The sequence below is a fragment of the Sceloporus occidentalis genome, unplaced genomic scaffold (assembly GCF_023333645.1).
Source record: "Sceloporus occidentalis isolate IW3139 unplaced genomic scaffold, rSceOcc1.0.p SCAF_5, whole genome shotgun sequence".
Taxonomy (NCBI): domain Eukaryota; kingdom Metazoa; phylum Chordata; class Lepidosauria; order Squamata; family Phrynosomatidae; genus Sceloporus; species Sceloporus occidentalis.
The window spans coordinates 167,446,706-167,469,055 of NW_028316985.1; the positions used below are offsets into that span (position 1 = coordinate 167,446,706).

The window sequence follows — 22,350 nt, forward strand, 5'->3', positions numbered from 1 at the left end:
ATGAGGGATATTGTTAAAAGCCTTTCTGAAATATAAAAGATATACTATAGTCACAGAATTCTGCTGATCTACTAAGCTTCTAAATCTATCAAAAAAAGAGGGATTAGTTTGGCATAATGTATTTTTGAGAAGCCTATGATGGCTCTTAGAAATCACAGTATTCCTTTCTAAGTGCTCACAGACTAATTGCTTAATAATCTGTGCTAGACCTTCTCCTGGTATTGATGTCAAGTTGACTGGTTGATAGTTGCTCAGGTCCTCTTTCCCCACTCTTTTTTGAAGATAGGGACAAGAGTAACTTCCTCCATTATACTGGGTCCTCTTCTGTTCTCCAAGACTTTTCATTTTTTCCCTGTTACATAAACTATTTTATCTAGAGAGATTAGGAACAATACAAAGGGATATATACTGTATTTTCTGGTGGATAAGACTACTTTTTAACCCAGGAAAATCTTCTCAAAAGTCGGGGGTCGTCTTATACGCTGGGTGTCATCTTTTAGGGTGGGTGCTGAAACTTCTGAGCTGGACTGGAGAATCTGCGGTTGCTGCATATAGTGGGGAGCTCAAAAACAGCGGTTGCATCCCCTCCGTATGTGGTGACCATATGAAAGCAGCAAAGGTGGCACTGTACAAGTACAGTAGAAGAATCTTGGAGACAGGGAGGGCTGGGCAGGCAGGGAGAGCTGACCAATCCAAGCAGGCTTTGTATACAAAAAACGGTCGCCCGACTCTGTAGGCAGACCGTTTTGCTGCTAGAAGAAGCTGGAACTACAAGCCCCAGTGTGCACTGGGGCTTGCTCCGGCTCCCTATTGGTGCGCGGAGCGGATGGGGCGGTCCCATCGCTCCGCGACGCTCTGGGAGCCGGGCTCATTGGTGCGGAGCTTCCGGTCCTCCAGGGCTGCCCATTGGTTGGGTGGCCTTGGAGGAGGGGCTCCGCACAGCATGCAATATGGGCGGGGCCTAGGCCTATTTTAGGCCACGTTGCCAGCCCCAGCCCTCAGTTGGTGCTTGGCTTCGAGCAGAGCGGAGCCAAGCTGAGGAAGGGAGAAAGACTTTGAGCTTCTCCCGCCCGCCCACCGCTGTTTTGTGGGTGTTTTTTCGTCACAACTTTGGCGGCAGCATAGGCCAGGATCTGCACGTTGTTGTACCAGGGCTATGGAGCTCTGGTTTGGGAGTCAATAGGTACCCGGGGGCGAATAGGGCAAGCATTTGGCCATTGCGGGGGCCAGAACACGGGAGCGCCTCCCGGTGACTAGGGGCTTAGTGAATTTGTGAACGCAAGACAATGTTTGCGGTCAAGTTGTGTTCCTTAGCCCCTAGGTCATCCCAAACACCTGGTGGGTGCCAGGTTTGGATAATCAGACAACATCAGGTTGTTTGATTTCACAGATCCTGACCTTATGCTTTGTGCCAACCCTACCAATTGTTTGCAAATAAAGTTGTGGCCTTACTTTCAACCTGTTGTATTGTGGTTATTTGACAGCAACATCTGAGGCAACAAGTTTTCCTGCTAAGTACCTGCATGTCATAAGCATTTGAATTAAAATTACCATATTGATGTTTTTTAATTTTTATTTGGTATGCATTGGAAGAGGGGTAGTCTTATACGCCAAGTATATCCCAAACTCTATATTTTAACTGGAAAAGTTGGGGGTCGTCTTATACGCCCAGTCGTCTTATATGCCGGAAAATACGGTAGTTACAGACTCTGACTTGAAGGTTGGTTCTAAACCTGAATTAATGTTGTTTTGTAGTTTGTTTGTTTTTATTTTAATATTATGGCATGAAGGACTTGTCTTATTTCTGAGAACCCATCCTGCAGTATCGTCTCAGCTACTTGCTGTATTTATATTTTTTAAATATTGTAACAGTTTTTTTTTTCTATTTGCTGCTGAACATGGAAATCAATGTTTCTAATTAGAGTAGTAGCTGATCTGTTTCTTCTGTTTTAATTATGACTTATTTTACTCCTATCTTTTCAAGAGTGAGTTGCAGGACAACGTATCACTAGTGCTACTCTTCAGGTTACCCACGAACCAAATGAATGTTCATATTATTGATTACTTGTCTGTGGTACAGAACATGTAGTTTGGTCAGTGGTCATCTCCGTATATTCACTGTACAGCTAAACAGCACAGTTCACTCATTTGTTTAGCATTGGATGTATCCACTATACCAACAGAATTGTGCTCGCACAGATAAACACCAAGTGGAATATATTGACTAGAACAGCAACACAAGATTACCCAGCAAGTTTAGTACAGTGTAATTTAAAGTTTGGACCCAAGAAAAATTGGAAGGAAAAATATACTGATGACTCATCTTATGTAACTGATGTTCATCTCCGTGGGTTGCAAATGAAGCTTAATCACTGGTTTGTGTTCCTTAGGTAAAGAAGAGAAGCATTTCTTGAGATGGTTCTTATTTGATTTCCTAGCCACTGGCAAATTGTATTACTTTACTTTCAGAACATGCATTTGGCTATAATAATTCTCGATTAAATTCCACTGAATGACTCTATAGTGCCATGACAAATTATCCTAAATATGCCACCCTCATTAGACATTGGCTTGAGTCCTATAATTTGTAATGGACATGTTAGTAATAGCTAATCAGGAATCTAACATTGTAACTGGAAAGACATTTAATGGACCATAATGCCTAATATTCTTCACTACATTATGGCTTTTCAACCTTGTTCTACTGAAACAAGATAACTAGTTGGGTACACATGTCATAGTTTTCATCCAACTGTCTCTCTGCTCCTTGATTATTTTCTTTTGACAAGATTCCTGGCAGACAATCCTTATCTCAGACGGTTTCTCCCCCAGTTTCTTAATTATATGTTGTCAGTGACAAATGGATGCTTAAAGAATGTCTTAGTATTTACATACTCTTTTGTCACCTTTCTTAACTTTGCTGTCCGGGTGGATGATGTCTAATAATTACAATAATACCTCAGAGAAGTTATGTCAGCTTTGTGCATATCATTAATGCATTAATGTGTCAAAACAACAGTGAATGACACAGCTCTAGGCAGTCTTAAAAGCTACTAATGGTAGCCCCACTCCAAGGAATTGATTTGTAAGCAACCCTAAAGCTATAAAACTTTCTTATTGATATATGGCTTTACAAGCTTTGTACTTACCAGGCACCTCATTTTTAGAAGATGGCTAACAGCTGTTTGAATAAGAGAACCATTGCAAAAAAAACCCCACACTCCATATTACCCCATTAGACAGTTACTGATGGGATACAATAAAGTAATAGGGTATTGTAAATCATTCCTTTTCCAAAGGTCCCAGGTCTGTTATTAAGAATGCAACGCGGATATCACATTTGCACAGATGTTAATTCTAAAATTTGTTTGTCTCCTTTTCTGTTCAATAATTATTATATTATTATATTTATTTAATGTATTGGAACAGAAAAGCAAGCAAACCCCCTTGGTATTACCACTCTAATTCTCTACTTTTTCCTCCATTTTGCCTTTAAAATTCCAAGAAGAAGCAATGTGACACCACTTCCAGTTGCTACTCTGAAGGAGACATGAAAGGAAAAGGAAAAAATGTTTTTGTCATGCTTGTGTATATGTGCACGTGTGCACACACATAACCTTCAAGGGGCTGGGTAGAAGGTTGGAACCTGACCCTCACACAGTTACCAGTTCTGCATTACAAGATTGTATTTATGCTTACAAACTCTTACTGTGTTTTGTTTTCATTACTGTGGGGAGGTACATAAATACTGGACCTGTGCCCTTTCTGGCTGATAAAAGCAGCCAGAGAGGGGCTGGCTCAGTGAGAAAGGGGGTAGTAAATCCCTCACTATTGCAAGACAGATTCCCAGCCTAAAAGAGCCAGTGGTGATGTCATTACTGAATTTTTCCCCCTTGTACCTAACCATACTGGAGAATTATTGACCAGTGTCGAATATCCCTTTCTTGGTCTAGCATGAAATGACCTCCCACTTCCATAGGTCTGTGGGTAAAATTGATTATTTATATTCATTTCAATCTGACTTCAGACCTGGTTAGAAATAGTGTTGGTTGGTTTGGTGGACAACCTACACAGGGAACTGGGCAGGGAGAGTATATCCTTGTGGGTTCTGCTGCACCTCCCAGTGACTTTTGATATCATCGTTCATTCTGACCTTCTGGGTTACCTCTCTGGAGTGCAATTTAGGGGCATTGTTTTATAGTGGTCTGGTCTTTCTTGGAGGGATGAACTCAGAAGGTGGTGCTGGGAGATTCTTGTTCAACTTCCCGGTCATTGTCCTCTGGAATCTTTCAGGGCTCAGTTTTGTTCCCCATGCTGTTTAATATAGATACATGAAACTTTTGGGGGACGTCAGACAGAATTTGAAGGTTTTGTGTCATCAGTATACTGAGGACACACAACTTTGTCTTTCCTTTCCTTCAACCTCCAGTGTAAACTAGTAATGGACTTGATGAGGTAAAACAAACTGAAATGTATTCCATATAAGACAGAGATGCTCAGTCACAAGGCAGTTCAAGGAATAGGGGTTCAGAGTGTGCTGGATGCAGTTAGACTCCCCTTGAAATCCCAGGTTTGCAATTTAGATGTACCTCTAGACTCATATCTTAATGGCCAAGCATGTGTTTATGCAGCTCAGACTAGTAGCCAGCTGTACCTGTTCTTAGAGACATCTGCTCTGGCTACAGTGACACATGCCTTGATTATATTACATTTGGATTACTGTAACACACTCTGTGTGGGGCTGCTTTTGGAAACTGCTTGGTAGTGGAGTCTTCCTTCCTTAGAGGTCTTTAAACAGAGGCTGAATGGCCATCTGTCAGGGATGCTTTGATTTAGATTTCCTGCATGACAGCGGGTTGGACTGGATCATGGCCCTTGCGGTCTCTTCCAACTCTATGATTCTATGATTCGAACTGCAGCAGGTCCAGATTGCTGTGGCCAGACTGCTGACAGGGGCTGATAGGGAATACATATGTCCCATATTCCAGCATACAATCACTACTGATCTGATGCTGTATACTGTTCATAGTGCTGGTTATGCCCTTCACTGCCATATACAGTCTGGGTTCAGACTGCCTGAAAGGCCATATTTCCTTCCATGTGCTTGACATGATTTTCCAGAGAAGGTTTTCTCTTGGTCCCATCACCATTACAGGTGCAATTAGTGAGAATGAAGGAAGAATCTTTGCAGTGTAGGTCTTAACTTGTGAAATTCCTTCCCACAAGAGGATTGTTGAATGGGTTTTTTTTAATTAGCATACTTTGGTGTTAAACTTATGTGAACCAGGTTGGGTCTCATGCTGGGAGAAAGGAGGGATGCTAAATTCATAAATGCATACTTTAAAGAGGATCAGTATAAATGAAGGATGACCTCAGGTATATACCACCACAGTAGTAGTAGTATCAAACAACTTGTTAATTTGTTAGTTCTAACTCAAACTGGCTTCACTAAGCTGGAACAAGGGGTGGTCAACCTGATCAATTAAGAAATCACTTCTAAAGTACATTTGTTCACATCAAAGTCATCTGGAGGCATAAGACCCAATTTCCAAAGAGGGATTCAGAAAGGGCAACCACAGATGTTTATCACACTATACTCTTAAAGTGCTACTATTCCACTTTGACTCCTCTAGCTGCCTCCTGTTGCATTCTGGGATTTGCAGTTTTAAGGAGGGGTATTTAGAATTCTCAGGCAGAGATTTTGGATGATTTGAGCTTGAAATCTATGCAGAAAGCCCCCCAAATACATGAAAGGATACAAAAAAATCCTACTCACCCCAGTCTCCAGAATATCCACTCCCACAGTTAACATTTTGAGAGGAAAAACTGGGGTACTTTGGCACACTGGGGCATTGCAGGCATGGGGAGTCCTGGTGTAAAGGTCCTCTTTATCTGATCTCAAGTGCCCAAGTCCTGATGCAAGACACTAATCATACAGATTGAGAAATTTTGGTGGCATCTCAAAGGGATCTGAATCTATCCAACATGACCTGACATCTTAAGGTACTATTTGATCGGTGTTGAACTTTAGATGATGTTAAGAATACAAGGCTTGCAAAAACTACCTGATGTAAAAACCAGAATCTCTTACAAATTGAAGTCCAATGATTATAATTACATCAAAACTGAAATCTGGGTAATAGTCTGTTCAATATGAAAGATAAAATGTTGGAGAATAACCACAATAACAAAATAACCCTGATGGAATGGGTTCTTGGAACAGAGTTCCAAGCTGTTATAGTCAGAAAAGTTTAATATACTATTCTTTTACAAAACTTAAACAGATTCTACACCCTTCCCCAGATAAGAGACTGCTTTTTTCATGTCTCACTTTGGTTTTTCTGTTCTTCCATAAATGTTAAAAGGCTTTCCTATGGGGACTGGTTTTTAGTAACTGCTGTTACTCATTTTGAAATGATCCATAATATATATTTTAAAGAGACTTTAACATATATAGATATACATATTACAGGGTTTTATTTTTATCTGCCCTATTTTCTCAGTGGAAGTTAGAAGTAAGACCTGTACCATGCCAAGTGGCTTTGATTGCCATTGACTTCAAAGTGTACTTGAAGACAGTTCATGTCTTGTAGGCTGTGATTCTAAGATCACATACTTGAAAGTAAGTTTCACTTGTCATAGCCAAGATGGCTAAACAACTCTTGCCCAACCTACTTTCCATTCTGGAAAATTTTTCATATGAGAATACTATCAATAAGTTGCTTGACCTCCCAGTGCTTGAGCCCTTCCTGCACAGAGAAATGTTGATTGAAATCAGTAAAAATCAAGCAAATTATTTAGTGCTGGTGTGGAGAATTCAAATTCTGAAGTAATATATTCCTGTTACCCAGAAAATTGAAATACCCCAATAGTAAGATATGTGACAGATAGTGAACCTTGGCACTCCCAATAGCTCAGAATGGGAGAAAGAATCCATAAGCCAAAGATGAAGATGTTGCATCTATCAAGAAATCATGACATAGCTAGGAAATACTTTCACAGGAAATTACAATCCTGTTAATGAAATTAAAGATAAGTAGGCTGTATGTACTTCTCCATACAGCAGAATAAATAATAATAAGGCAGAATATACAATAGAAAATGTAAAGGTAGGGGAGAGGAATACTAGGTAAACAGAAAATTAAAGGATGAGGAAACTCCATGTCACTCAGTTGGTGGGGTGGTGGTGGCGGAGACTCTTTTATGGGCACTGCAAAATAGCTAAAACATAAACTCAAACATGATTAAGTTAAGTCTTATCTTGGGTGGGTTTGTATGCCATGACAGGCTAAGTCCCCAGGGGAAGCATTCTGGAGCACACTGCCTGCTGTAAACAGGAGTGGTTAAACTCCATCCTTCCATTCATAGTTGGCTTATTGTGATGTCCAATTTAGAACTCTTAATTTTTCTCTCCCAAAGTAAGCCAGATTCTCAAACTAAGCATATGATATGGGTTATTTCTCTTATTAGAGGAGAGTCATGCCAGAGTCATGCTAAGTTAAAGCATCATGATAAGTAAACCATAGATGGAAGGTTTCTAGTTTGTACTGTTCTCATCTGCATTGGGAGTAATTGGGAACCACACACAAGAATTCTGGTTCATTGTGATGCCTGAATGTATCTGATAGCTGTTGTTGTGTGCCTTCAAGTCATTCCCAACTTTTGGCAACCCTAAGGTGAATCTGTCATGGGATTTTCTGGAGCTGAGTAGACAAGCAGGAAGTGGAACCCCCATCTCTCAAGTTGTAGTCCTACACTCAAACCACTACACCACACTGGTACTCAAATGCACCCTATATGTGCTAAAATATTTCTGGTGTGAACTGAACATTCTGGTAATGGGTTTTAAAGCCCTAAATGGATTGAGAGCTAGATAGGATGTGACCATATATATGCCTCCTTGAGAATGGAGATCTGCTGGAGAGGCCCTCAGCTTTGGCACCCCTGTTATGGAATACTCTCAGCTTTGTGGCCCAGTTGGCACCAATTTTGTCATAATTCCAGTATCAAGTAAAAGCATAGTTGCTCAATGAGGCTTTTGGGACCTAATTGGTTTTATACAATATTTTAACCAGTTCTAATCTATATTTTAATTTGTCAAACAGTTCAATATGTTTAGAGCCATTACAATAAGTTTATTTTATTCTGTTTAAATTAGTCAGATTTGTATTATTATATGTTGCCCTGAAATCTTTAAATATAGGGTAGAATAAAAATATTTTAATAATATAATAGAGTAAATAAAATATAATGGAGTAAATAAGTGAAAATAATCTGAAGGAATTTCTTCTCAGAATAGTGTACAACCCACAGCTGTATTCAAAAGTGCGCTTGGTTGCACAGTGGTCTAGCAATTCATACATGATAGTGGTGAAGGGATATATATATATATATATATAAGCAGAACAGACTTAATTTTTTTTTAAATTTCATTTGCACATGAAGTGAATAAGCTCTGCTTTTATGGTCCTGATGTTAAATTTTACAGATACAAATACAAGGGATCATGTGCGCTAACTTCTCAGTGTAGGGCCACCAATATCTCTTTTCAGTTGGCCTCCAGAATATGCTGAATATTGTGCCTTGTAGCTGTAAGTGTGTAATAATTATCAGTTGAAATCAATCCGTGGTATTTAGATTTCATTTCAGAGTGAAGAATTATAAAGATTGGAAGGTAAACTAGGATTATTATTATCTTTTTGAGAGAAAATGTCTGGTGCATAGCATTAATAATATGCTATATGAGAAAATTGGAGTGGGAGGTGGATCTGGGGTGGCATATTTTAATAAATTCCTTCTCTGAGGTTGCTTTATTTCACCCATCTGCCGATAAAATTGAATTACTGATCAAATATTATTCTTCATGTTCACGAGAGAATTGTGCTCAAAATTTAATTGTTAAAATCAAATAAAAATGCTTTTAATTATTTTTCCACTATTCTTTTGAATGATGTGTGTGTGTGTGTGTGTGTGTGTGTTGATTGGAAAAATTGTATCTTTGTCATTAAAGTGTCATTACCTGAATATATGTTCTGGAGTCTGAAATCTGCAATAAAATGACTAGCATAGAGGAAAAAGTAAATGATGGAATTAATGTAGACGATGAGCCTTCAGTTTTTGTATTTCAAAAATTGCTGACAGCTTGTAGATTCTTATCAGCACAGTTCATTCAACCTTTAAATTGCCTCTCACACTGTACGTAGCTCATATACTGTGTGATCTGGAAAAATTATCCTAGAGTTGTATGATAATGTTTTGGAGACAATATTATTTTATCTGTTTCTGAAGCCATTCACTCAGCCTATTGAAGTGCATGTAATATAACAATATTATACTAGTATTCTCCGGAGGTTTTCATAGACCATGGAAATGCTATATAAGCATGCTGGCAAGCATTTAGATTCAAAGAAGCAATTGAGGATTATGAATTGCATTCTGAATTCTCACTTAGCTTAATGTTATATTGTATGCTATTACAAGATATAAAGAAATCATTGCATCTTCTGTTAAGAAAAACCCAACAAAACCCCCCAAAACTACTCAGCATATAAGAGAATATCTCTAAACTGTTTATCCTAGTTATTTCTCTAGTTTTGCAGACCTAGATTCTGTGCAGCAGTTAAAGAGACCCATAAACATTTGCAAACCAGAAAAGTCTTGCAATTATTCCAATTGCTATTTATTGTTTTTTTATACAGTACAGTACCTAACATTTATAAGCTTTTTAGTGAAACATCATATTAAAAAGCTTGCCATCTAGACAATTGCCATCTTCCAAACACATATGGGATACAGAGGAGGTTCGGAAGGATTCATTTCATAATCCTAACTACTATTGCAAAGAGCCTCAAGAAATAACAACTACAGAGGTATCCAACTAAATTGCTGTTGGAGAATGAAAGGTAGATGGAACTCAAAATGAACTATTCATTATTGTGTGGGCTGGTTTTATAAAATGATTTGGGCTCCAGCTTACTGTTTGAAGTGACCATATTTCCGACAATTCTAAAAGACAGATTTTGAAAAATACAAAAAAAATACAAAAAAAAAAAAAGTTTATGCCTGGGTGGACAAAGTGCGGTCTGTAGACTTCATGTGTCCCTTGGACCTACTAGGCATTGTCTCTGAAGCCCTTCAAAGCAGCCAAACCTGAAGGGAAGATAATTTGGGTAAAATTTACCCCCAACCATCCAGAATCTTCTCCCCCAAATGAAGTAGTTTGCTTCCCTCAACTTACCAGAAGCCCCTAAAATCCCCAGATTTGAAAGTAATTATTGGCAGGTGATTTCCAAGTATTTTTTATTTTATTTTGCCCTCTGACCAGTGAAAAGTCCCCAATGCAGCAGTTTTCTTCCCCTCTAACCTCCCCCCCCCCCCGGCCAAAATCCTGACAAAAAAAAAGAAATCTTAAAATTGGTCAACATGGCAGTCAGAAGTTATGTTATATTACTTCTGGTGTGCCAAAACACACCACTGAATACACCGTGGTGTAACGGGGTGCTGATGGCCCCCATCCACTCCATAGTTGCCCATCCCCGGTTTACACTCTACTGTGAATCAACACATTTAAACAAAATGCAGACTGTGCAGTATGTTTGTTTGCTTATTTGATTGATTGATTTATATCTCACCTTTCTCCCGAAGAAGGGCCCAAAGCATGTAGCATCTTAAGTCAGTTTGCCTTGTTATCACCTGCTTTGATAAATTCCGTTCTTTTTACAAAGGGGTCTTGTAGCACCTTTGAAACTAACAGAGAGAAATAAGTTGGTAGCATGAGCTTTCATAGACTAATTCTTTGTCATCAGATGAAGTCCCTCAATTAGTCTCAAAGGTGCTATAAGATCCCTTTACATAGTGATCCAGACTAGCAAAGCTATATCTTTGAATCAAGCTCTTTTTGTTACTTCCCTAATCAGGAACCTGGGGGGGGGGGGGGTCTCTTTAGAACACTTGATTACGTACATGCAAATGTAATGTACAGGTGTTTTCAGATCATTTGAATTGTAGATGAGAAAATGGATCTACTGCTTTTGTGTTATCATTCCAGGAAGTAATGTGGATGGAAATTGGAGCTATTAGGAGGATTAGGCCTACTTAGCCAAATTGCTACATGGATATCCCTGTTTTAGTACAGTATTTACAGATGAGAATGTTATTTACTAGATGTTTATTTTATGCAGATACTTTTGCCAAGCTTCCTAATGAGAAACAGCACTAAAATTAACCCAATTACATAATATAGTATCCACTGAAAATATAGTGGATGTTTTCCCCAAATATGTTGCAAGATCCATGTAGATGTCTCATTATTATGGCTGGTTATAACAGTGGGTAAGAGGAGTACAGTATTTCAACTTTAAGGAAGTATGTTGACAAATTATAGCAGAAAATATGTCAGTCAAAAGAGTCACTGCAATTGATCCCTTAGTTCCTTGCAGTTTCAAAGTGCTGATTTCTTTAAAATGCTTCTATTTTCTGGTGCTGGAAATATTGAAGAAAAAAATGTATCCCATGCTTCACCAGTTAAGATCAATTCATTTAGCATTATTTCCTCAGTTCACTCCAACATGTCTGATGTTTATATTAAAGGTAAAGATTTCTCGACATGAAAGTCTAGTCGTAATTGACTGTAGGGGCAGTGCTCCTCTCCATTACTAAACTGAGGAGTCAGTGTTGTCCGAAGACGATTCCGGTGATCATATGGCCAGCATGACTCCACAGAATGCTATTACTGTCCCATCAAAATGGTACCTATTTATTGTCTTATGTTTGCATGCTTTTGAACTGCTAGGTTGGTAGAAGCTGGGACTAGTGATGGGAACTCACTCCATCATGTGGTGCTTGGGCCTCGAACTGCCAACCTTCTGACCTTATGATTGTCAGAATCGGTCTGTTATTATGATAATATAAATTTGTGGTGTGTGCTGTATTGATATAATCTTTTGGCCTATAACAGAATGAAAGAGATTTAAAGGTTCAAAAGACTTGTACAGTACAAGACTTGTACAATAATGTAACACTCTTATTCATATACATAATGAATTGTTACCAAAAAAAGTAATTGGGATTAATGGAGAGAAATAGACTATTTTGCCAGATGCTGCCATTATTTAGTTCCAGACAGAATGAAATGTGAAAATACAGACATACAGTGGAAGGCTGGATTTCCCTCTTGTGGCTAGTAGACTATGAACAAAAAAATTAATATGTATGCCCAGCATCTTTACTTCGATTCTAAATAAAGTTCAGTGGAAAAAAACTATTTTAAAACAATTTTAAATTCAAATGCCAAACAATATCAGCTTTTTGCATCCACTAGAATTGCATTGCCTAAGGCTGTAATCTCAGAGAGGTTACAGCTTGCATCCTTTTGAATTTTCATGAACTCTTTTTTGATTGGATGCTGTTTAATAGGAATGAATAATATTTTCTTGACAAAGGAATCTTGTTGTAGCGGCACAATCCACTATATATATTGCTATTAGAATCCTAGAGAGCTTATATTTAACTAACCTTTATCTTGAGACAATTTAGACAAAATGGTTATATGTGTAGGTGAGAATCTCAGTGGAAACTATCTGATTTCTCACAAAATCACATTTTGTATCCTTTAATTTGGTGATCTTGGCTTTTAAGTATATTCTGTTCCAATTTCCAGTTTGATATGTGTGCATTTTTTGCACATCTAACTTCAAGCCTCCGGACATCAAGTGAATAAATCATATAGAATCAAATTCTTAAGTACTGTATGCTGGCTGGCCCAAGTCACAAGATAGGTGCCTGAGGAGCCATGCTAGGTTACAGTGGAATTCCCACTAGTTTCCTGCACAGGAAAATATTTTTATAGTGTCCCCAAGATCTGCAGTTTTTGAATTAGGTTCTGGCTATTTAAATAGACATAGGACTATGTCCTCATGCAATCATAAGTCTCTTCTCACGCTAGGGAGCTACTACAAGTAATCATACTGTAATATCTGAACCTCTGCACTATATATCCTTCCCATATCTATCAATAATTTGAACGTATTGAAGTTATCAATTGTATGGGACAACCCTCAGAGCAATATGGGAAAGATCCACTTGTGATCCAGATTTTCTGATGGTTATTGGAACAGCTCCATAAATGCAAATGTCACTGAAATCATTAAAATGGTATGAAGAAATTGTAAGGTTGCATCATAATAGGATTGGCCCTACCAATCAGGCAGAGTGAGGTGATAGATTTGGGCAGAAATAGTAGTGAAAGTTAGTGGAAAAAAATACTGTGTTAGATTTATACCAAAAGGTTTAAAGACTGGCATTAGTAACATTTCATTGAAAGGCAGAGGCTTATTTTGATTCCATTAATTCTAACTTGGCACTTAAATGTATGTTACGTTACTGCACTGGAAGTGTTACCAAAATGAAAATCCCATCCATGTTTTCATTCTCTCTTCCCCCCCCCTTTTTTTCCTTCTTTCTTTCTTTCTTTCTTTCTTTCTTTCTTTCGGGGTTTTTTTTTTTTTTTTTTTTGGTCCCTATTTTGAACTTGAGAAAGAAGTAGCATGGATTTTTTGAGGGGAAGGAGGTTTCTCACCCACTGAAAGGGTATCAGTGAGATTAGAAAACAAAATACAGGCACATACATACAGAGGGAGAAGAAACAAAAGCTGTTATCTGTAACATATTGTTTCTGATCCCTGATTTTTGTATTTTGAAAACTGAGAGGCACTGACTTTGTAGACAGTGCATTTTATTACAAGAGGTTGATAGAACTGTAACTTGATTGGATGTGTATCTTGATGTGAGCATAACAGGGATACCATTTGCTGATCTGATTCAGGAAGCAAAATGTCCTTTGCTAATCCTTCATCTTAAATTCTAATGACATCTATAGAGCCTGAAAAATTGTAGAATGAAGTCATGCATGTCAGGTGTGTACCTTCAGAAACTAGAAAAAGATACATTTAATTTCTTGCTGGATATAAGTTAATACTGTAAGTTGAAAAGGATTGTTTCACACCTTGTAGCATCCCCCCACTTTTTCTTGGATCTTGCTTCAATAGTTCTGTGCCTGAACTTATGTCCTTCGCACTGAACATATAGTTGCTGACCTCAGTCTCAGATCCATGTTCAGTACTTCTGAGAATATTTTGCTGACAACTATTGATTTGTCTGATGTATAGTCAAGTTGCTTGCTCCCTAGATCAATATCTGTGTAGACTGATCAACATGATTTTTACCCTTGAGTTGGTCTTGATCTGAATCCAGCCCCCCCCCCCTGCATTTTATGTAGGTAAGAAAGACTGTAGTTTCCATAGTTACATTTCAGCTCACATGTTGTATAAAGACAAAGCCTCCATACCTATGCTGTTGCAACTATTCTGTGGGGCTGAATGGTGAATTCACATGGGATATTGTTCCAGACCTGTTGTGCCAACTGTCCTGTATAAGAAGTACACAGTATTATACATCCACTACACTTCTATATTGCCAGAAAAGATCAATACTGTTGGTTGATCTGTCTTTCAGGGAAACCAAGGATGCCCTGAAAGAATCTAAGAAACCCTAGAATTCCATAGTACACAGTTTGAATATCACTGTCGCAGAGCAGCAGCTCTATGCAATTTTGTCTGTTGCTGCACAATTCTTTTTTCATGATTCAGTTATTCTTTATTGTCAGAAAGTGATATCACAGTGAAAAATATTTTAAATAAAATGTCCCAGACTCTTTTTTTTAAAAAAATGTATGAACTTCTGTATGCTTCCATACACATTTTAAAAGTATAGAATAATACAATCAGAGAGTTGGAAGAGACCACAAGGTCCATCCAGTCCAACCCCCTTCTGCCATGCAGGAATATACCGTATATACTCGACTATAAGTCGACCTCATATATGTGTCGAGGGCAGGTTTTGGGGCTAAAATTGTGGATTTTGACATGACCCATGGATAAGTCGAGGGTAAAACTTAGGGGCATGTAATGAAAAGATGTAAAAGACGAAGCAAAGAGAAATAATTCCAAAAGAATTTACAAAATTCCAGCAGGCATAACTATTTGTGCTCATACTGAAGGCTGGATCGATGAGATAGTAGAAGAGGGTCAGTGCTTCCAGGGCAGATTAAACTCTTGCCTTTCACCATGTGTATGTGTGTGTGTTAAAATACTGTACCTATATTGACCGTGGATAAGTCGACTCAGGGTTTTTTTAAATCAATTTTTCAACATAAAATTGTAGACTTATACATGAGTATATACAGTATGTGCCTGTATATATTGAAGCATTTGAAATATATAGAGGAAATTAAAATATCCTACATACTACTGTTTTAATAAGACAGGAAGATATTTCTGTAAAATCTTAAGACATTTTTCTTACTGACAGTGCACAGCCTGATAAAATGTGAAACTTTAAAGTCAGTTTGAATACAGAAGACACCACTTTGATCTCCTTTTAGGAAGATCTATGAATTGAAATGTATTCCTCTGCAGGCAGATTGCTGTCAGAGGATTGTGAAACTACCTAAAGTAGAAGATGGGATTCTGCTATTCTGTTGTTTAACATGCACTGCTGTAAGATTCATATGTGTATAGTTCCTGAAACTAGTTCTTACATATGTGTGTTTTGATAAACTGAAAAGTAAGAATTTTAGAAGGGACAGGAGAGGAAGGATAGTAAAATGAGAATGAATTATAAATCATTACAAGAGAAGCTGATTTTGGTCAGATATTTCCCAGAAAGTGGTGACTATTTTTTTTTAAGTGTTACTTTGCTACATGATATTTTTCAATGACCTTCAAACTTGCATGCTGATATTTAAGACTTCAATAGTTAGATGGCTGTCAGAGTTTCATTTGAGTAGTTGCAAACTTATGTGTCTTTTCTGAGCCATATTTTCCCCTTTGGAGGTATGCTTTTTAAATTATTCATTCATCCTAAGGGGCCGGAAGCAGCACCAAAGCAACGCTCCACTCCTAAGGACTGGAGTGCAGCTTTGGTGCACCTTCTGGCCTCTTAGGATGCATGCATCATTTCAACAGCATACCTCCAAAGTGACCCGAAGCAGCTGTATTTTGGCCTGTCTGTATGGGGCATTAAATAACTATAGCAGTAGACATTGGTTTCATCCTCCACCAGAGGATGCAGGTTAACTGCAGCTTCCCTGAGAACTTTCTCTTCTACCACTCCCAGATTATGGAATGGCCTGCTGGAAGAGAGGCTGTCAAGATGGAACTCTTCTGGCAGGCCTTCCCTGAATAGCAAACCCAACCACCAACCGAATCTGAATCTACCATTCCACTGAGTATGTGTGCCCCATCTGCCCATCCCTGATTATTTTAATTGTATTGCTTTTAATGTTTAATCTGCTTAATTGTTGTTTTAGGGGAGGGAGGGATTGATTGGGATATGGGGTATGTATGTTCTTGTTCTAATTGTAACCCACCTCGATTGTCTCCAACAGAGAGGCGGCGTAAAAAATAAAGCTTTTATTATTTATTAATTATTTTTCCCCTCACCAACAGCTTCATGATTTCTGTCATTAGCACAAAGGGAAGAGCAGAGCAGGAGCAAAATGAGGGTGTTGGTATTACTCATGTATATCCTGTCTTTGTAAGCTAGCATTTGAATGTTCAGACATAGCCAACATGCCATACAGTACATGTTGGCTTAAAAAGTGTGCAATTCTGTTTGTTTCACTATAAATAGTGAATATGGTAATAGAATGTATGCTTATTTGTTTAATTTATATCCTGCCTTTCTCCCACCATGGGTCTTAAAGGACTTTACAACAAATTAAAACAAAGTAAAGCTAACATTTATTCATCAGAATTCACTTATGGTAAATTAAAATGTTCATTATTCCACTATTCATGATAGTGTACGAAGAGGAGTGCTTCCTCTACATGTGTTACTTTCTTGCAGGAAAAATATCATATGTGACTTTTTGTTTCATACATTTTTTGTCATATTATTTTGCTGCCACTCCTTTGAGAGGTGAAAAATGGAGTAGGATTTGTATAACAGTGGTTTGAGAAGGGTAGTGGACACTTGTAACTGGGCTGATTCGGTATGGGGGCAACTGGATCTACCCAGTTCTATCGAGAGCAAATGGGCTAGTGAAAATGGGGCCTACGTAAGATTTGTTCAAAGAGGATTTGTCCTTGCTGCCCTCTGAGGCAGAGAAAGTGTAATTTGCCCAAGGTCACCCAGTGGGTTCCCATGGCTCTAGGAGGAATCTATTGCAGCCTTTAAAAACCAGACTAACTGCTACCTCTCAGAGGGCCTTCTCTGCAATTGCTCCCAAACTATGGAACAGTCTGCCGGACGAGATCCGTCAAATTGCCAGCTTAGACAGCTTTAAAAAAGCTGTCAAGACAGATCTCTTCCGGCAGGCCTTTCCTGAATAAAAGTGCTCGGCCACAGAATGACTGCCCCTCACATCATATATCAGCCCACTGCTCTGTCCTCGCTGTATTTTTATTGTGTTTTTAATAGATGTTTTAATTGTAACTTGTTTAATCCTGTTTTAAGGGGGGGAATTGGGGACATAAATTTGTAAATGTGGATTTTAACGTGTTGTTAGCCGCTTTGATTGTCTTGTCACAGAAAGGCGGGATATAAATAAAAGTTTTATTTGTTTATTATTTATTTATGGCTGAGCGCAGATTTGAACCCTGGTCTCCAGAGTCCCTTTCAGTTTGGCAAATTGATACAATGTGTGAATGCTTGTGCTGTATGTGTATACGTATGTAAGGAAAAGTGGCATTCTGGGGTGGCCAAGATGGCATTCAGGTCGCCTCCCCTGAAAACGACATTTCTTCTTCTTCTTCTTCTTCTTCTTCTTCTTCCTATTATTATTACTATTGTGACAGATTATGCGAATGCTTTGGGCTGGAAGGGAAGGGAAGGGAAGGGAAGAAGTTCCAAAGAGGAGGAAATGCTGGGCTGGAAGCAAAGCGGAAGCTAGAGGCTGGCATTCAGAGGGAAGGCTGTGGAAACACATGACTTTGGGGGAGTCACACTCTCTCAGCCTCAGGGAAAGGCAGTGGCAAATATCAGAACCAATCTTGCCAAGAAAACCCCAGGATGGGGTCGTTTTAGGGTTGCCATAATCTGTAATGACCCAAATACACACAACACACACACACACACACACCTGGAGGTTTTTAAATTTGACAAGTTGACAGAATATGCCTCCAGTTTTTTTTTAAAAGGAGGGGAGCAAGCACCCATTTGGTTGGCCAATGGCTGTAGGATATGTCACCTTTGACAAAAGCAGAAGTGAATTTGATTGACAACAAAGTAGGCTCCATTTTAAAGCGGTACTGCAAATGTGAACTTCAGAGGGGCAAATTACCCCAATCGACGTAAAGGGCTAGTGAGAATGCAAATGGGCTAGTGAGGATGGGGCCACGGGAAATAATCCACTTTTGGAAAAACTGCTCCAAGGGGGATTTGCCCTGGATCAAGTGTGAACGACCCTAATTCTGATGTGTTTAAACCAGTGCCAATGGGAACATCCGACTTTTAATCCAGGTTACAAATCGGTACAAAAGGTAGTCTGAATGCTCCCCCAAAAAGACCATAATAGGGTTGCTTTAGGACAGGGGTAGACAACCTTTTTGAGCTGGGGCCGGGTTGCTGTCCCTCAGACAACTCGAGGGGCTGAAGCAGGGGGGTGGAGCTTCCACCCTCTGGGTGCGGGGCCGCATGCCGGGGGCGGAGCTTCCACCCTCCGGGGCAGAGCCGCATGCCGGGGGCGGAGCTTCCACCCTCCGGGGTGGAGCCGCACGCCGGGGGCGGAGCTTCCTCCGAAGCCCCGTGGGGAGGAGGAGGCGTGTGCCCGCCCTCTCCTCCTCGGTCCCTTTCTGGCCAAACACCCCCAACCTGCATTCCAAAACACACACAACAGCACATTTGTGCATTTCACATGGCTTTACTTAATGTGGCCTCTTGCATATTTCAGAGGCTTATTCCATAACCAACCCCCTTGGGTTTAACACTTAGCATGGTTTAACATGGCTATGCATATTGAACATGTCAAGGTGGTTTCACTGTTCTTGCACCAAGTGTACTTCTCAGAAGTGTGTACTTGGTCAAGGGACTTTGGTTTTTCGTCACTGAGCATGAGTTTGTAAAAATCACAGCAATTTACATTGGCCTTGCCTCAGAGGCTTTCTGATATCAATATCACCATTAAAGAACCAAAAACAACACCACCGCCGCCACCGCCGCCGCCGCGCCCAAAACAAGGGAGACTTGTTAGCATTAAAAGCACCCAAAACACACTTTGGAAGGTGACACTCTCTCGGCTTAAGAAACAGTGCCTGCATGCCTCTCAAGCTGACTCTCATCATCATCATCATCATCATCATCATCATCATCATCATCAATCACCACACTATCATTGTCAAACCAAGGGAGACTTGTTAGCATTAAAAGCACCCAAAACACACTTTGGAAGGTGACACTCTCTCGGCTTAAGAAACAGTGCCTGCATGCCTCTCAAGCTGACTATCATCATCATCATCATCATCATCATCATCATCATCAATCACCACACTATCATTGTCAAACCAAGGGAGACTTGTTAGCATTAAAAGCACCCAAAATAAAAATTTAAAAAACCTTGAGGCCTCTGGCCACTCACCACCTCTTCCTTCCTCCTCTTCCTCCTCCTCCTCCTCCTCCTTCTGCTCCCCCCTCCTCCTCTTCCTTCTCCTCTTCCTCCTCTTCCTTCTTCTCTTCCCCCTCCTCCTCTTCCTCCTCCTCCTCCTTCTGCTCCCCCCTCCTCCTCCTCCTCCTTCTCTTCCTCCTCTTCCTTCTTCTCTTCCCCCTCTTCCTCCTCCTCCTTCTGCTCCCCCTCCTTCTTTTCCTTCTCCTCTTCCTCCTCTTCCTTCTTCTCTTCCCCCCTCCTCCTCTTCCTCCTCCTCCTCCTTCTTCTGCTCCCCCTCCTCCTCTTCCTCCTCCTCTTCTTCCTTCTCCTCTTCCTCCTCTTCCTTCTTCTCTTCCCTACTCCTCCTCTTCCTCCTCCCCCTCCTCCATGCGCCGCGCAGCCTGGGGGCAGGGTGGAGGAGGCAGAGGAGAAGGAGGTGAGCGGCGGGGGCCCGCGCGGGGAGGCATGGAGGGCAGCGCGGGCCTGCACGGGGAGGCGAGGAGGACAGCGCGGGCCTATGCGGGGAAGCGGGGAGGGCGGCGCAGGCCCGTGCGGGGAGGCGGGGAGGGTGGCGTGGGGCTTTCCTGTTTGCCTCCTCTGCCCCAGGCCGCGCGTCCCTCCTCTTCCTCCTCCGTACGGTGGAGGAGGAGGAGGGCCATGCAGCCTGGGGCAGAGGAGGAGGAGGAGGTGGCGGCAGGACTGGGCTGGGGCCAGTCCTGCCGCCTCCGTGGGTCGCATCCGGCCCGTGGGCTGGGGGTTGCCGACCTCTGCTTTAGGATCTCCATAAATCAGAAATTACATGAAGGCACATAACAACAATAATTTATACAATCAGGTTTCATTGAAAGCATGGAAACTTATAATAGTATATTTATTCTAAATGTGAAAACTGATTCATTTCTATAGTTATACAACAGTACCTACACAATATTTCTGGTTCTACATTAGTTTTTATCTGATTTTGTCCCAAAAGACCAGTTCTGAACGAAAGAATCCTCATGTTCTTCCTACAGGAGTAATTTAGAAGTTCATGTGGCTAGCATTAATGTTATTTTCCAAAAGCTACCTTTCTTGAACCATTTCTCAATGTGTTGTATGCTGTGTCATTACTGATATGCAAGATAGATCCATAATGTAATCTTATCTGTTTTTATTTTCACAGCTGAGCCCACTGTTGAGAGATACTGTCCTGAAGAGAACATACAATACTACATTAAATAACCCAGTTGTGATTCAAGCATACAATTCAACTTATAGATGTCTGCCATCCAGACAAGGATTTTTATGTGGTATCTGTGCATCCAATGAAATGAACTCAAAAAAGTGAGTATAGCTGCCCTCTTTATTTGTTTAAAAAAATGTAAATTGCAGTGCTCTTTTCCTGTAAAATTTTGTAACCGTGAATAAAATAAACAATTTCTATTTGAATAACTTTGATTTTAAGATTTGAAAACTACAGGAATTAAATGTAGATGGAAGATTTTCCCAGTAGCTCATCTCCTTTTACTTATGACTTTGCCACATAATCTTTTTGAATGGAAATGCTGGAGAAGATTTTATTTCATTTGGTAGGCACTGAAAAAAGAGTTTTGGGGACTGTTAGTTGGATAGACATAGACTGATTTCTTGATTAGGAGAACATTAAAGTGCATATCAGTACATATATTTTACAAATGCCTAGAACATTAATATTTAATAAAAAGGAAGATGGAATAAAGTTATGTTTACCTTCATCTGCATTAGGAAGGGGCAATAATGAAACTCATATTAAATGCATCATCCTTTTTTGTTCTTTTTCCATACAGGCAAGATGAAGCCTTAGTAACCGATAATAAATGAATCCTTCTCAAGGTTGCCTGGGGAATAAATCTCTTTGGTTTGATTATGGTGTCCATCAACTGTTCAGATGAACCAAATTTGCCTCATTAACCTTCAGAAATATATATAAAAGATGCTCTTAAAATTGCTTCTTAATTTTTCTTCCTTCTGAGCTTTTCTCAATAGTACCAGGTTCTTTTGCAAAGTTTTCCCTATCTTGTTGGTATTTCTGTCTCTTACAGAGTTTTCCCACGCATTGCTGATATTTTCTGTGTGTGCACTTCCAGACTTAATAAAATTATTTAGCAAATTAATTGCTATATTCATTTCCCTAGTTCTATTTTTTTTCCTTTTAAGTTTGACTCCTAGTATTACCTGCCCCCAGGCATCCATAGGGATCTCTATGTGACCTCAGGCTATCCCTTCAGATGACATCCTTGCAGCGTATACATTGACAGGAAATTGCATGCATCTTCACTGCTTTCACTGCTCTCCAACGTAATGGAAATGACAGTGGGGGGCTCTGTGGGTTGGGGAGATTTTGGTTATGTGCAGTTGGTTCATAATTCTGAGCCCTGTAGTGACCAAAAAAAGTAAATTTCAATAGCATAAATTGGACTTGTGCTATTTTAACCCTCAACAGAATGTCAACCCACATTTCTGGATATTGTGCTGGAAGATGTTCATAATATATGCCAGTGTAGTATTGTGTTTTTTGTATTAATGTTACTTGTAAATCGTAATTCCCGTATATCATGGAATGCTGTGGTAACATTTGTGACATAAACAACTAGCAAAATTAAAATTATATCTTTAAATTACAATATCATATACATAGCCTAAATGTATTTACATGTGGTTAAAGTGAATGTTTGGTAAGATGTGTTTTTGAA

The 22,350-nt window shown here is 39.7% G+C and overlaps 1 protein-coding gene across 2 annotated transcripts in view; it reads left to right on the forward strand.

Annotated features, from left to right (window-relative positions):
- The window catches only part of STPG2 (sperm tail PG-rich repeat containing 2), a 261,402-nt gene extending 239,416 nt beyond the window's left edge, over positions 1–21,986 (forward strand). The window contains exons 13-14 of one of the 2 annotated variants that reach the window (XM_089526095.1): positions 20,802–20,962; positions 21,445–21,986. In XM_089526095.1, coding sequence (XP_089382221.1) covers positions 20,802–20,962; positions 21,445–21,478 — 195 coding nt within the window. In that variant the 3' untranslated portion in view covers positions 21,479–21,986. The remainder of the gene's footprint in view (positions 1–20,801; positions 20,963–21,444) is intronic. The other variant, XM_089526096.1, reaches the window with a different exon arrangement.
- Positions 21,987–22,350: the final 364 nt, after the last annotated feature.